The sequence below is a fragment of the Loxodonta africana genome, chromosome 19 (genome assembly GCF_030014295.1).
Source record: "Loxodonta africana isolate mLoxAfr1 chromosome 19, mLoxAfr1.hap2, whole genome shotgun sequence".
Taxonomy (NCBI): Eukaryota; Metazoa; Chordata; class Mammalia; order Proboscidea; family Elephantidae; genus Loxodonta; species Loxodonta africana.
In genome coordinates, this window is record NC_087360.1 from 27819934 (window position 1) to 27836513 (window position 16580).

General features: G+C 38.4%; 1 protein-coding gene across 1 annotated transcript in view; it reads left to right on the plus strand.

Moving 5' to 3' along the window:
* Positions 1–16580, plus strand: part of TTC28 (tetratricopeptide repeat domain 28) — a 780748-nt gene that overhangs the window by 40523 nt on the left and 723645 nt on the right. Inside the window, exon 2 of the mRNA XM_023559275.2 lies at positions 5705–5983. Coding sequence (XP_023415043.2) covers positions 5705–5983 — 279 coding nt within the window. The remainder of the gene's footprint in view (positions 1–5704; positions 5984–16580) is intronic.

A 16580-nucleotide genomic window follows, 5' to 3' on the forward strand; every position in this document is an offset into this window, starting at 1 on the left:
TCAGGAGTTCAAATCCACAAGCCACTCCTTGGAAACCCTGGTGGGCAGTTCTACTCTGTCCTATAGGGTTGCTATGAGTCAGAATCGACTCAAAGGCAACAGGTTTGGAACCTAACAATTCATTTTACTTTTAAAGGCTGTTATTGCTAGTTTTATGTTGTACTCATGCATTTTCAAATATAGAATATGTCTCTATTATTAATGGCTAGTATTTTTAGTACTGACTTTAAGCAGAGTCATGATCACCATAGTTTTCAAAATGAAATCTTGCAGTGTCTTATACATTGCTTCGATGATGGGATAAAATAATTAAAAATCAAGACTATTCAGGAAAACCCTGGTTGTTTGGTAATTACACACTTCACGCACTTTCAGGCAATATATTGCATGATCATATTTTTTTATTTTTGAAAAACTGATCAGAATACATTATTGGTTAGCCACTTCTGGTATGAGGAATTTGGGGGATATAATTTGGACACTGATATTCGAAGCTTCAAGGATATTTTAATGTTTTAAATTGTCCTGGAAATCTAGGACATGGTATCTCTGTAAGGAGTGGAATATAGTGGTTGCCTGTGTTGGAGATTACAGCTGCCTTTCCTCCTCCTCTCTGTGGAATTCTCTTTCTGTGGAATTTTTTTTTTTCTATGCAAATACCTCTGTGAGCAGTTTATCACTTAAAAAATATATTTTTAAGTCTGTCATTTTTGTACGTGTTGGGATATTTATACTAAATCAAATCAGATCCACCCTCTTTAAATGGAGTGAGCTAAGTCTTAAAAAAAAAAAAAAAAATTTTTTTAGGAAGAGCTAAAAAAAAAAACCAAACCCACTACTGTCAGTTGATTCCGACTCATAGCGACCCTATGGGGCAGTTCTACTCTGTCCTATAGGGTCGCTATGAGATGTAAGGAAGAGCTGGAGAGGAAAATTACACTTAAAAAAAAAAAAAGTTCACTTAGGGCATGCCCTGCTTAGAATTGCAAGCTGCCTTTCCTGAAACTGGAAACCCTGGCGGTGTAGTGGTTAAGTGCTATGGGGGCTACCCAAGAGGTCGGTAGTTCAAATCCACCAGGTGCTCCTGGGAAACTCTACGGGGCAGTTCTGCTCTGTCCTATAGGGTCGCTATGAGTTGGAATGGACTCGACGGCAGTGGGTTTGATTTTGTTTGGTTTTTCCTGAAACTGCTGTGTTAAATTTCTTCTCCTGGGACTCTAATGCAATTTATAATTTTTCTGCTTTAAAAATGAATAACACTTGACTCATTTACTCCCATTCTTCTTTTCCTTCCATGACTCAAAGCAACAAAGGTTTATGTTTCAATCATGTAACATGCCTACCATGGGTTAACAAGGGGGCTGCTCTTCAGTCACTCAGGGGCAGTGACTAAAGCTCCACTATGACACGTTTCTAGATTGCTTTAGGGCAAGAGAATGTGGTGCGTTGTGTACCAGTTTGCAAAGCTTTCACCTGGAAGTGCCATATGTTACTTAATCATATTTCATTGGCCAAAGCAAATCCATACTGTGTCCGTTTTGTGAACCAGAAAGTTTGTGAACAATCCTCATGAGTACTAGAGGTAGCATTTGCTTTCCTGTGCCACCAGGTCCTGTTGTTACTCTCTGTGATTCCCCCCTCCCATTTTTATGAAACTTTCCTGTATCCTCCATTTCTTTCTCACAAGTGTTTTTTTCTGCCTGCCTTTTGTAAGTGAAACTGAATTTCCCTTTAATGATACTACTTCCTTTGAAATTCCTCCCCGTGTAGGCTTCTCATTTTTCCTTCCTTTATCCCTAATATAGAGGGCAAAGAAAAAGGTTCAATATCCTTTGTTCTCCATTGCCAAATCCAGAATATTTTTCTAGCTGTTGGAATTCTCAATCTCTCGTCTTTCCAGCCGTCTCATGCTACCCTTCTTCCATCCTGGCTGCTATGGTATACTAAGCCCCATGGTTCCTTTTTTTTTTTTTTTTTAACTTTTATTGTGGTGAAGTTTATGTAATAAAACATTTCAACAAGCTCTGTATGTACAATCCACTGACATTAACTACATTCACCATGTTGTGCAATGGTCATCATTACCCTTTTCCAAAATTTTTCATCACCCTTAAACTTACTACCTCTTAAGCAAAACATCCCGCTCCCTCCCTTTCCCCTTCCACCTCCCAACTTTGGTCTCTATGCATTTGCCTATTACAGACGCTTCATATAAGCAGGATCATACAATATTTTTCCTTTTATGTGTGATTTATTTCACTCAACATGTTTTCAAGATTCATCCATGTTTTAGCCTGTATCAGAACTTTATTTCTCTTTATGGCTGTATAATATTCCATTGTATGAATATATCACATTTTTTGAAAAGCAAAAATGCCACTTTGAGGACTAGGGTGTGCCTGCCCAAGCCCTGGTATTTTTAGTCACCTCATATGCGTGTGAAAGCTGGACAGTGAATAAGGCAGACCAAAGGAGAATTGACGCATTTGAATTACGGTGTTGGCAAAGAATATTGAATATACCGTGGACTGCCAGAAGAATGAACAAATCTGTCTTGGAAGACGTACAGCCAGAATGCTCCATAGAAGGGATGATGGTGAGAATTCATCTTACATACTTTGGTCATATTATCAAGCGGGACCAGTCCCTGGAGAAGGACATCATGCTTAGTAAAGTGGAGGGTCTGTGAAAAAGAGAAAGACCCTCAATGAGATGGATTGACACAGTGGCTGCAACAATGGCGGAAGCCTGGGTAGTGTTTCATTCTGTTGTATATAGTGTCGCTATGAGTCGAAACTGACTCAATGGCACCTAACAGCAACAACTACATTTTATTTATCCATTCAACTGTTGATGGACACTTGGGTTGTTTCCATCGTTTGGTTATTGTGAGTAATGCTGCAGTGAGCACTGACGTACAAATATCTGTTTGAGTCCCTGCTTTCAATTCTTTTGGGTATATACCTAGGAGTGGAATTTCTGGGTTATAGGTAGTTGTAAAAGGATCCTTGGTGGTGCGGTGATTAAGACCTCAGCTGTAACTGAAAGGTTAGAGGTTCAAACCCACCAGTTGCTCCATGGGAGGAAACACCTGGTGATCTGCTCCCATAAAGTTTACAGCCGAGGAAACCTTATGGGGCAGTTCTACTCTCTCCTATAGGGTTGATATGAGTTGGAATCAACTCGATGGCAACAAGTTTGGTTTTGAATGACTAATGACGTTGACCTTGTTTTTTTGTACTTATTGGCCATTTGTTTATCTTTAGTGAAGTGTCTATTCAAGTTCTTTGCTCATTTTTTAAAAATTGGGTTGTTTGTGTATTTGTTGTTGAGTTATAGGAGTTCTTTATATATTCTGAATGTTAGACCTGTCTAGTTTTCTAGTGCTGCTATTGCAGATATACCACACGTGGGTGGCTTTAAAGAACAGAATTTTTTTTCCCCATAGTTCTGGAGGCTAACAGTCCAAATCGGGGTCTTGGCTGTGTTGATTCTTTCCTTGTCTGTAGCCCCAGGTATTCCTTGATTCCTTGGTGATCCACACATGGCATTTCTTCCCCTCGTGTGCATTCCTCTGTGTCTAATCTGGTTTTTTTATAACTCAGAAATGACTAGCTTTAGAACTCACCCTACTTGGGTATGATTTAATTAACATAACAGAGGAAACTCTATTTCCAAACAGGACTACATCCACAGGTTAGCATTCTAACACATATTTTGGTGGCACACAGTTTAATCCACAACAAACCTTTATCAGATATATGGTTCTTAAACATTTTCTCCCAATCTGTACGTTGTCTCTTCACTTTGCTGATAAAAGTCCTTTGATGCACAAAAGGTTTTAATTTTGATGAAGTCCAATTTGTCTATTTTGTTTTTGGTTGCTTGAGATTTTGATGTCATATCCATGAATCCATTGCTGAAAACTATGTCTTGAAGCATTACTACTATGTTTTGTTATAAGAATTTGATGGTTTTAGTTCTTACTTTCAGGTCTTTGATCCAGTTGAGTTAATTTTTGTATGTGCTGTGAGGTATGGGCCCAACTTCATTCTTTTGCATATGGAAATCCAGTTGTCATAGCACCATTTATTGAAGAAGCTATTCATTCCTCCCTGGATAAACTTATCATCCTTGTTGAAAATCAGTTGGCCGTAGCCGTATAGGTTTTTCTTTGGTTTCAAGCTCCCTTTCGTTTTGAGATCACTTCTATAAAATCAGAGAAAACTTAGTGACTCTGAAAAATCAACAATGAAAGCAGGTCTTAAATTGCTAGGATGCAATTTACAGATTTTTTCTGGTAGGGGGTTGTCTCCCAAAACTGGTATTTGTCTTTGAAATTCCATGGCAGTAGCCAAATTATAGTTACCAAATATTGCCAGTTTAAAAAACATTAAATGGTAAATTAAACCTATTTTTAACAGTTTATTTATTTTTATAAAAACTTGATGTAAAAACAGCTTGGGTACAGTGTCTGACCTCTTCTAACTTCACAAGGGGGAAGGAGAACCAAGACTAACAGCCCAAGGCTGATTCCTTTGTGGTTGGAGTGGGATTAGACATGTACCCTCTCTCCGCCATCTTTACCAATTCTGACACCAACCATCCCTCCCACAGCACTTTCTATTTCTCTGCTGGGTTCAGTAATTCATTGCAATGGCCACACAGAACCCACAGACCATACTGATGATTATGGGATTTATTAGGGAAGTAACAGGTTACAATTCAGGCTCAGGAACACTCAGGATACAGCTCTTCGGTCACGACAGCCTCTTCCCAACTGTGCTCGCAGGCATGCCTCTCCCTGGCCCTAGTCCTCTCCCCAAAGGCACTCAGCTTTCTCTCTCCATGGGCTGGGAAGCCTACAGCGTGGTCTCCTGCTGCTAGTCTCTGCTGCCGGGTATTTCCTGCCACTGCTTCTTACCATCTTAGCATTAAGCTGTCTCTCTCTCTCTCTCTTTGTCTCCTGCTTCCAGGAGCTTCTCAGTGCAGGGACCCCGGGTCCAAAGGATGTGCTCTCCACTCCTGGCTGTTCTTCTTGGTGGTGGTAGGATTCTCCTCTCTGCTCTGAAATTGGCTCTTTTAAGGCAAAACTGACCAATCCCCTTTGGTGGGTGGCAATTACCCTATCATACAGTCCTGCCCAATCACCTGGGTGGGAGTTACAAGACCACGGCTAGAAAGGCCATGCACGAAAGTAATTAATCACACTGCATTTGACTATACTCATTATGTAACATTTGGATAAAAGAGGAAAGTTTAAGAAAATACCCCATAATATTATATCCAGAAATAATTTAGTATGTTTTCGTCTTGTTCCTTTCATTATTTTTTCAGTGCAGGTGTCTTAACATAGTTGAGATCATACAGTCTACATATGTTTGTATTTTGTTTTGTCCCTTTTTTGTCATAGTAAGTTGCCAAGAGGGGAAAAAAAAGTTACCAAGGAAAAGCCTGAGTATTCTTCGGCATTCATTTGTTATTTCAGTCAGTCAGTCAGCACATACACATATGTGTGCATTCACACACATATATTTGAGAAACTGTATTTGCTGCTTCATGGGAAGCTTATTGTGTTTCAAGGCACAAAACTTAGCTATAATGTAAAGCAGACTATGAAGAATGTCCAAGTTCTCTTGAGGTTCAGACAAGGAACCCCTCTGGATTATCTGAAGTTTCTCTGACAAACTTTCTTTGTTTGTAGATTCCTTTCTTTGGTGCTAAGACTATTGGCCGAAGAAGTCCTGATGGACCAGTGCTGAGCAAAGCTGAGTTTGTTGAGAAAGTTCGTCAGAGTAACCAGGCCTGTCACGATGGAGATTTCCACACAGCTATTGTTCTGTATAATGAAGCCCTGGCTGTTGACCCTCAGAACTGCATCTTATACAGCAATAGATCTGCAGCCTACATGAAAATCCAGCAGTATGACAAGGCACTGGACGATGCCATCAAAGCCCGACTTCTCAATCCCAAGTGGCCGAAGGTAGAAATTTCATTTACTTTCGCAGAATCTTCTGTGTTGATTTCTCATTTCAATGTAACATTTTATTGATTCGGTGCAGCTATTAATATTTTAATAATATGTACTTCAGCAGAATGTGGAATGGCTCTATTGAGTGGATCACTAGTGAATGGCTTCTGTTTTTGTGTGGTGGAAGTGTGCTTTCCATATCCAAGTTCAATTCTTTTTCTGTACTTTTCAGATTTGAATCTTTTTTACTCTACTTCTTGATAGAATTCATTGTAGTTACTTACCTAAGTTTTGGACCTTGCTTTTTTTTTCCGAGGTGTTTTAGATACGATATGATGATTGTTTCTTTCCTTCAATTGAAAATAATTAACATTAGTTCCCTGTCAATAACTGTTTATTTTCAGAACGTTATTTACTCAGGGAAACTTCTTTTCCCTAATAAATCATTGTAATTATATATCCTTAAAGAGTGCAAGACTTGTGTTATTATCTTTGTTTTGTATATAGTTTATTTTCAGCGAACCTACCCATTGTTTACAGCTCCCACTTTATTTTAGAAGAACATGCTATTAGGCCAGTGAGCCGGGATGTCCCATCAAACCATGACCCTAAGCTTCCAAACCAAGAATCCAAATTCCCTGAGGTAATTGGTTGTACATAAGCAGCCTCAGCAGCTATTCTTTTTTTTTTTTTGTCCTTTTAAATATATGTATGACACAACTTTTGCTGATTGAACTTTTTACAAGTATATAACTTATTTACAGTAATTATATTAATCAGGTGTGCAACCCTACCTTTAACCAATGTGATTCTACCGTTACTGTAAACTGAAACTCAGTACTCCATAAACAAACCCCCCTTTCCTTCTCCCTCCTGCCCCTGTAACCACTAATAAACTTTGGTGTCTCTACATTTGTCTGTTTTTGTCTTTTTGCATAAGTGAAGTCATATAATATTTGTCCTTTTCTGACTGACTTATTTTACTCAGTATAATCTCTTCAAGCTCCAATTATATTATAGCTTATACCAAGACTTCATTTGTCTTACTGGCTGAGTAGTAGTCCATTGTATGTATGTAACACGTTTTGTTTATCCATTCATCCGCTGATGGGCATTTAGGTTGTTCCCACATTTCGGCTATTGTGAATACTGCCGCAATGAATATTGGTGTACAAGTGTCTGAGTCTCTGCTTTCAAGTCTTTTGGGTGTATACCTAGGTTTGGAGTTGCTGGGTCATATGGTAGTTCTATTTTTAGTTTTTCGAGGAACCACGACACTGTTTCCAACAATGGCTATCCCATTTCGCGTTCTCATCAGCAATGCATAAGGGTTTCAGTTTCCTAGCATCCTCACCAACATTTGTTATTTTCTGTTTTTTTTTTTTTTATTTAAATTTATCTTAGCCATACCTGTGGGAGTGAAATGGTATCGCATCATGGTTTTGATTTGTATCTCTCTGATGGCTAATGATGCTGAGCATGTTTTCATGTGTTTGGTGGCCACTTGAATGTTCTCTCTGGTGAAATGTCTATTAAAATAAACCTGTATTTTCTGATTAATGACATAGGGGGTTAAAAGTCAGCGGAGAAACTACGTTTCCTGGGGTGCATACTTTAGTACTGTTACTAGATGGAAACCCCAGGTTCTTCCTTGGCATGACTCATATTGGCCAATAAACAAAAGATCGAGGTGAGAGAACAAAAAACCAAACCAAAAACCCATTGCGGTCGAGCTGATTCCGACTCATAGTGACCCTATAGGACAGAGTAGAACTGCTCCATAGATTTTCCAAGGAGCGCCTGGTGGACCAAACTGCCAGCCTTTTGGTTAGCAGCCATAGCACTTAACCACTATGCCACCAGGGTTTCCAAGAGAACAAAAAGGCACCTTTATTTCATTGTACAAGTAAATGGAGTCAGTCAACGCTTACTGCTACCAAGACTGCTCACCAAGGGCGGGTAGGCAGGTTACTTTTAAAGGGTTTTACAAGGAGAGAGTTGACGCAAGTTATTTTACATCAGCAACATTCTTGATCATACTATGCAGGCACAATGGGGTTTACATATAACCTCCAAATAAAAGCAGAATTCAAAGGAAATGATTTTGCAGTACAACACTGTCAGGGAGGAAGCCAGGGGAAGAATACATCATTGTAGGGTTCTGTCTCAATCCTCCCATTTCATTTTGGACGTTTGTCATTCATTGTCCATTTTGAACTATAGCCAGGCTTGGAATTGTTTGGCATATTTTCAGAGAGGGGCAAATATTTGAACCTAGGTCTTTCATTGTAGCTACTGACCTCTTGTTCGCTTATGACTATTTACTAAATATTAAAAGAAAAAGAGCGGCTTTTATGCCCTGTTTATGTGAATGTCTCCCTAAAAGATTCTCTTTTTTTCTTTCAGATTGCATTAGCTATTGTCTTTATACCTCAGGGCCCAGCTGATGTGTCTTTATGAGTCTTTGTGAGTCCAGCTCCAGCTGGGTCACATTTTCTATGCTCAGGGACCAAACCAAAAACCAAACCCAGTGCCACTGAGTTGATTCCGACTCATAGCGACCCTATAGAACAGAGTAGAACTGCCCCATAGAGTTTCCAAGGAGTGCCTGGAGGATTCGAACTGCAGACTCTTTGGTTTGCAGCCATAGCACTTAACTACTACACCACCAGGGTTTCCTGCTCAAGGACAGAGAATAGTAATTTCACTGTTATTTTTTAAATCATTCCCTCTTGCTGATCAGACATTGGAGATAACACATCATTGATCAATACCTGGAGTTAGTCGAGTTCCTAAATGGCGGGCATCGCAGGATCTTTAAGCTCACCGTGCTGGTTTTCCACTCGATACCATTTGGTTCTTTACCAGGATATTAAGTAAGAGCGATATTCTCTATCACTTTGCTGGAGTGAGCAGACTCAATGTACATCAACATTTTAGCCTGAGGCTTTCTTTTGCTCTTTTAGATGTGTAAGACAATGGAAGATAAATTTTATTATGCCTAATACTATTGCAGATTAAGAATATTACTATCCCTTGTGGTAGTGATCTAGCCCATGTACTTATTCTTGATGGTAACCAACCAAATAAATCTGGTGTTTGTAAGGGTGTGACAGTGTGTAACCACGTAGCTTGCTGTCTAATTCTGCATATATCCTGTTTGACTTCTCTTGTGTTATTTATCCAAATGCAGCAAGAGATATTTTCTACAGCACAGACTACACTTTTGTGGGCTATTAAAAAAATCTTAAGGCAATTTTGTTATCTCATGTCACCTTCGCTAATGAGGTCAGAGATTACTGTTGTGTCTTTATCCCGTTTTTTTTTTTTTTTTATCCCGTTAGCAACTTTGTTATTTGTCCTCTAAGGATTGAGAAATTTCTTAAAGATTTTTCCAGTTCAGCTGTACCACAACTAGGAATTAAAGCTACCAATCATACCCTGAGTATTGGGCCAATGGGTTTCTTTTTGACTCTCGTTTTATAGTACGTAACAATTTAACGTTACCTTTTCAATAGTTGCCCGTATCATTAGTGTGAATATCTAAAGGTAATCTTAAAATTCTCAACTTGCATTGCCCATGTGTTCACTGGGAATCTAATAAGAGATTGTTCACATAAACTCACTGTCAGTTGGAAAGGGATCATTTAAAACCAATGTAGTTGGATTCACCACACAAAATTCGTCTAGAGGAAACAGAAGGTATAGAAAAATTCACATGTGACAACCAGATTTTCATTAGAGAATAAATGATTAACAAGATGATATAGGATGGACCTCCTGCTGGAGGTCTTCAGTTAATCTGTTTAAAACATACTAAGTGTTCTTCTGAAGGGCAAGCTGTCCCTATTAACAGTCTTGGGTCATTTTCTTAAAAGTGTCACATAGCTGTTTTTATTAGAGAAGTTCTAATTCAAGAGTTTCAATATCTAAATCCATTAGTTAAATAATATAGGAGAAAGGAAAATGGTTTGTTATATATCAAAAGTAGGACCTTAAAACATAGCAGCATTCCCACATAAAACCCATAGTTTCTTTTCATTTACTCAGTCTTACGTAGTTAATTTTTTTGTTCAACGTGATTGTGGATCAGTCACAGTCAGCCTCTGTAGAGGAGTTCTGGAAATTTTATTCAATCTAGTCACAGTCTATTTTGAAAGTTCAATTCAGTCCATCTTTTTGTTGAGATATTTTGGTCAAACGTTTTCAGCAAATCAGCAAAGTAAAAACTTAACATGGCCATGATTAACTTATGAAAATAATACTCCTATAGTGAAAGACCTAATAAAAATTAATTATAAGTATACTATAAAGGCCAAATAAAATCAGTTAAAAAAAACTTTAGATGTATCAAGATTATCAAATCTGTAAATACCTGAATAGTAATAAAAGAACACAGGTAAATAATGTGAATTCTCAGTCAAACTATTGGCTTTGATAAAGTTGTGACCAAATTAGCAATTAAGAAATAATAATAAAATTATAACATTATGTGTTTGCTATCTAACATTAGGCAAAAACAGAAGAGGAAATACTAACATATAAATCTTAACCCAAAGAGAATCAGGCTTTTTTTTTTTTTTTGACAAAACCTTTCATGTAATTTATTAAATAAAACTTTCTAGCACTTTTTTTTTAAAGCTGTTTTTTGGCTTTCCATGAAGTTTCAGAGTTGTCAGGAGTTTATTATAGGTCACTGTGGAACAGTACTTAAGTTATTTAACCAAAGATCTTAATGTAAAAACCTTGGCTTTTTTCTAAAAGCCATGTTGCTTGGTTTTCAGCTCAGGAATTTTATTCTAACGAGAGGCCGAACCTCAGCCTTTGAGCCAGATTACACAAAGAATAAATTAACCCTTCAACTCAGAAATCAAAGAAAATTTTGTTATTTTAACAGCAAGAAATCCAGTTCATTGTTTTATATTTTATTTAACATTAAAGCTTCTAAAAATCTCATAAATTAAACCATTAATTAGTCAGCCAGATAAAACTTTCAACCATATGAAATAAATTTCTTTTTAATAAACCTCTGAAATGTTGTCTTTGTTGTATACCTCTTATGTTGCATCTCTTTAAATGGCAAAAATGAACATACTCATTAGCATACCCAAATATACACACATACATATCCTTTCTCTTGTGGCATAAAAAGAAAGTATATAAGAACTCCATTTAACATCAATAAGTTACCTAAATGGTCTTAGAAATTATTTTAAGTCTGTATACCATAAAATTGTGGTTGAAAGAAAGCCTGTTTAAACATTCTAAGTTTTCATTCGACTTTTACTATTTCTCATATTTTCCCAATCTAATTTTTGCCCTTAAAGATTTTATCCACTGGCTAGAGAAATCACAAAGTCTCTGCTCAACTGACCAGTTCATTGACATGGATATAACTTTAAGTGTCTGGCTGAGGTTGGAAGCATTCTCCCAGGGCATTTCAGGTGTGTCTCATTGTGATTCTTCTTGACCTTGGAGACTGGGACCTGGGGAGACCTGATGTTGTCCCACCCTCTCTCTTTTTGACTCATGGTAGGAGATAACATTAGGCCATTCTGATTCATTTATATATGTTTAAATTGATGGAGGCCTTTTGAAAGGGTGTCTACTCAGTAAATACCAAAGCTCTAGCAATTTTGTAAATGAATCCATCAATTCTTGGCTAGGGGGGATCGTTCTAATTCATTTACATATGTTTAAATTGATCTATGTAGTTTTGCTTCCTCTTTATCACAAGCTTTTATCTACGCAGTAAATACCAAATTTTTTTTTCCTTTTTCATACTCTGGAACTGTTAGTTTTACTTTAAGACAAAATTATCCTTTTTCTATAAATAAAACATTTCATATAAAGTCTAGCTTAAGTTACTTAGAAAGGCTTTATTCTTATAATTGACTTAAACAAAGTTTTTCAATATAGCTACTAAAAATCTAAACCATGAGACAGACGCAAGACAGTTTTTCTTGAACGAGGAAAGAACTGAGGTTCTAAGACAGCCTTACAAAAAAATCCAGCAATTTTCAGCCATAGCCTCCAACTTGATACAAGACAGAAACTTAGACACAATGCTCTGAGAAGGAATGTTCTGAGAAGCAAGCTCTCAGAACAAAAGAAGACAGAAAGACCACGTAAAATCACCCAACAGTATCACACAAAACAAGGGTATGTATACAGGAATTTCTGGTAAGATTGACTCAATTTAGTGGACAAAACTTATTAACTTGCCAGAGCCTCAGATGGAGGAAAACGTGAGCATCAAACCAAGTTCCCCAAAGAGGAAAAGACAACACAAATGAAAGCTTATTTTCCCAAAGTAGTCCCTGAAATTTTTATACTCAGTTTATAGTGTTTTTAAATATAAACCCCACACCAGCGTCTTGGTAGTAGGGAGGAAAAGCCAAGCTCATTTATCAAAGATGTTAAGCTCTAAGGTTCAAGCTTTTGGTTTCCTTTTTTTTTTTTTAACTTAATTCATTCTGATGGCTAGAGACCTAGTCTCTTATTTTAGACCTTAAATATACTAGTTCCTCCAACTGGAAAGTAAAATATCTACTGATGATTTTAATTTTAACATTATGATTCTTTATTGAGAAACTATATCACAAAAAAAAGTACGAAACTACCACTTCCCCCTGCAAATTTGACAAAAAAGCAGTATTTTCCAGGTTTTCTCTGAGTCACAGGGAGAACCCTAACGAGGAATGCCACGGGGTTTGGACGGTGTTTGGCTTAGTCCAATGTGTACCTTTGTTGTGTGAGCATTTTCTCGTGGGTGGCAGACAGTCTAGTGCTCTATCCTGTTACGGGAGTCTTTAACAGTTGTGATGAGCGCCGGCGACCACCTTAATGGCTTTTACTGGTTGACCAGTGCCCGAATTTTTGCGGCTTATAGTGGCTCAGAACTCTTTGAAAATAGAATTACCTCTTTAATGTTTCAAATGCCCAAACCTGGACCTAAACTGCAGTTCACCAGGGGTTACTCGATATCACTCTTAAAACTCGATATCTCTCTTAAAACAATCAAGCAAAAATTAAGAAAGATGGATCTTTGGTTAGCAGCCATAGCACTTAACCATTAGGCCACCAGGGTTTCTCTCCTTAATGAAACAACTGTTTTTTTCAAACAAATACGTTGAACAAAACTTCAGAAGACATGAGAAAAAGAACAAAAAGAATAAGCAAAGGCTCATTTTCTGAGAGCGCTCACCTCGTGGGTATGGAAGGGAAGTGGGGTGCGAATACTTGGGTCCAGAAGATAGGAATTCTCTTTTTGCCGTGTTCTGCTCCGCAGGCTAGTTCTCCTCGAGGTCATCTGGATTCGTGATTTTAGAATCCCTGCAGCAAGTAACTCTTGTAGGGTGAAAACACCACAGAGTTTAGTAAAGCAAAAAGAAAGATTTTATTCGGCATATATTCAAAAAGGCAAAAGTGGGAAGCGGACAAGCATGCTGCCAGAGCCATGCCTCTGTTCCCAGTTCTTGATGTATCCCTTGAGCATTTTCCATTCTGTAGATATACACACTTACACAACCTAATCCAGTGCACTAAATTAACAGGTACCTGAGGGTCGCTATGAGTCGGAATTGACTCAGTGGCACTGGGGTTTTGGGGGAGGCTTTTATGCCCTCAGCAGTCAGTTCCTCCTGTTTCTTGGGACTTTTCTGGGGCATTACCTAGGAATTGCCCTGTCATTTACCAAATAGCCTCAGATTCCTAATACCCTCAAAGGACGATTTCTCTTGCTTCTTGGAATTCTTCCAAGGCCTTACCTAGGCACTTATCAAACAACCCAGGTGCATTTCATGTCTTTCACAGAGCCATTGTTTGGGTCCCCGGGAAAGGGAATCGGCTTTCAGAGCTGCTCCAAGGTTTCTAGGAGAAACCTCGTGGTGGTGCCAGACAGACATTGGGGCTGTTCTGTTTTTTGATCCACCTCAGGAACTGAGCAGATGGGTACTGGCTGGCTTGCCAGAAATGTTACTGGGTGGAAACCCCAAGATCTTACTTGGCATGACTCCTATTGGCGAATAAACGAGAGACTGAGGTGAGAGAACAAAAAAGGCACCTTTATTTTGTTACACAAGGAAATGGAGTCTGTCAGTGCTTACTGCTGCCAAGGCTGCTCACCAAGGACTGGCAGGCAGGTTACTTTTAAAGGGGTTTACAAGTAGAGGGTTCATACAAGTTACGTCAGCACCATTCTTAATCATACTTACTACACAGGCGATGGGGTTTACCTATAATCTCGAAGCAAAAGCAGAATTAAAATGCAAATAGGGGAGGGGGTTTGCAATAAAACACTGTAGGGGAGGAAGCCAGGTAAAGAATACAGCACTGTGAAGTTTCTGTCTCAGTACAATTAAGTGGGCATAGGTGGTCATGGAGAAGCTAATCTCCTGCTGGAAGGCAGCTGTCTTCCTTCAACGTATTCTCTATGGTATCAGTGCTTTTAAATTTACTGAAGCTTGTTTCATGGCCTACTATGTTTTATCTTGATGAAATACTATGAGCACTCAAAAAGAGTATGTATTCTGCACTTGTGAGGTGTAGTTCTGTAGGTATCGGTTAAGTCAAGGTAGTTGATAGTTTTGTCTTTGCAGATTTTTTTTTTGTCTAGTTTTTCCTATCATTTTCAGGAATAAAAAAAGTTAAAATCTCAAACTAAGTATTTTGGCATTGGCTGTTTATTCCTTTAATATTGTAAAATTTCTGCTTCATGTATTTTGAAGACCTGTTGTTAACATATACACCTTGATTATTTTCGTGTCTCTATGAATTGATACTTTTGTCACTATATGGTGTCTCTCTTTATCTCTGGCAGTACTATTTATAATAAAATCTATTTTGTTTGATATTAGCAAAGTAACTCCAGCCCTCTTCTCCTTACTCTTTTCATTATATATCACTTTCTATCAATATGTTTTCAAGCTCTCTGTCTTTCCGTGTAAAATTCCTCTCTTTTGGATAGCATGTAGTTATGTCTTGCTTTTTTTTTCTTTTAAATTTTTATTGTGTTTTAAGTGAAAGTTTACAAATGAAGTCAGTCTCTTATACAAAAATTTACATACACCTGGCTATATACCCCTAGTAGCTCTCCCACTAATGAGACAGCACTCTTCTTCTCTCCATCCTGTGTTTCTGGTGTCCATTCAGCCAGCTTCTGTCCCCCTCCGCCTTCTCATCTCCCCCCTAGACAGGAGCTGCCCACGTAGTCTCATGTGTCTACTGGAACAAAGAAGCTCACTCCTCACCAATATCATTTTCTATCCTACAGTCCATTCCAATCCCAGGCTGTAGAGTTGGCTTTGGGAATGGTTCCTGTCTTGGGCTAACAGAAGGCCTGGGGACCATGACCCCCTGGGGTCCTTCTAGTCTCAGTCAGACCATTAAGTCTAGTCTTCTTACGAGAATTTGAGGTCTGCATCCCACTGCTCTCCTGTTCCTTCAGGGATTCTCTGTTGTGTTCCCTGTCAGGGCAGTCATTGGTTGTAGCTGGGCACCGTCTAGTTCTTCTGATCTCAGGCTGATGTAGTCTCTGATTTATGTGGCCTTTTCTGTCTCTTGGGCTCATAATTATCTTGTGTCTTTGGTGTTCTTCATTCTCCTTTGCTTCAGGTGGGTTGAGAACAATCAATGCATCTAAGATGGCCACTTGTTAGCGTTTAAGACCCCAGACTCCACTCTCCAAAGTGGGATGCAGAATGTTTTCTTAATAGATTTTATCATACCAGTTGACCTAGATGTCCCCTGAAACCATGGTCCCCAAACCCCCTCCCCTGCTACGCTGGCCTTTGAAGCATTCAGTTTATTCAGGAAACTTTTTTGCTTTTGGTTAAGTCCAGTTGTGCTGACCTCTCCTGTATTGTGTATTGCCTTTCCCTTCACCTACATTAGTTCTTGTCAACTGTCTGAATAGTGAATACCCCTCTCCCTCCCTCCCCACTCTCGTAACCATCAAAGAATATTTTCTTCTGTTTAAACTATTTCTTGAGTTCTTATTATAGTGGTCTTATACAATATTTGCAACTGACTAATTTCACTCAGCATAATGCCTTCCAGATTCCTCCATGTTGTGAAATATTTCACAGATTCATTGTTGTTCTTTATTGATGTGTAGTATTCCGTTGTGTGACTATACCATAACTTATTTATCCATTCATCTGTTCATGGGCATCTTGGTTGCTTCCATCTTTTTGCTATTGTAAACAGTGCTTCAGTGAACATAGGTGTGCATATATTTGTTTATGTAAAGGCTCTTATTTCTCAAGAATGTATTCCAAAGAGTGAGATTGCTGGATCATATGGTAGTTGTATTTCTAGTTTCTCATTGAAGCACCAAATTTATTTCCAAATGGTTGTACCATTTTACATTCCCACCAGCAGTGTGTAAGTGTTCCAGTCTCTCCACAACCTCTCCAACATTTATTATTTTGTGATTTTCAGTTAGTGGCAGGCTTGTTGGAGTGGAATCTCATTGTAGTTTTGATTTGGATTTCTGTAATGGCTAATGATCGTGAGCATTTCCTCATGTATCTCTTAGCTACCTGAATGTCTTCCTTAGTGAAGTGCCTGTTCATATCCTTTGCCCATTTTTTCATTGGGTTATTTG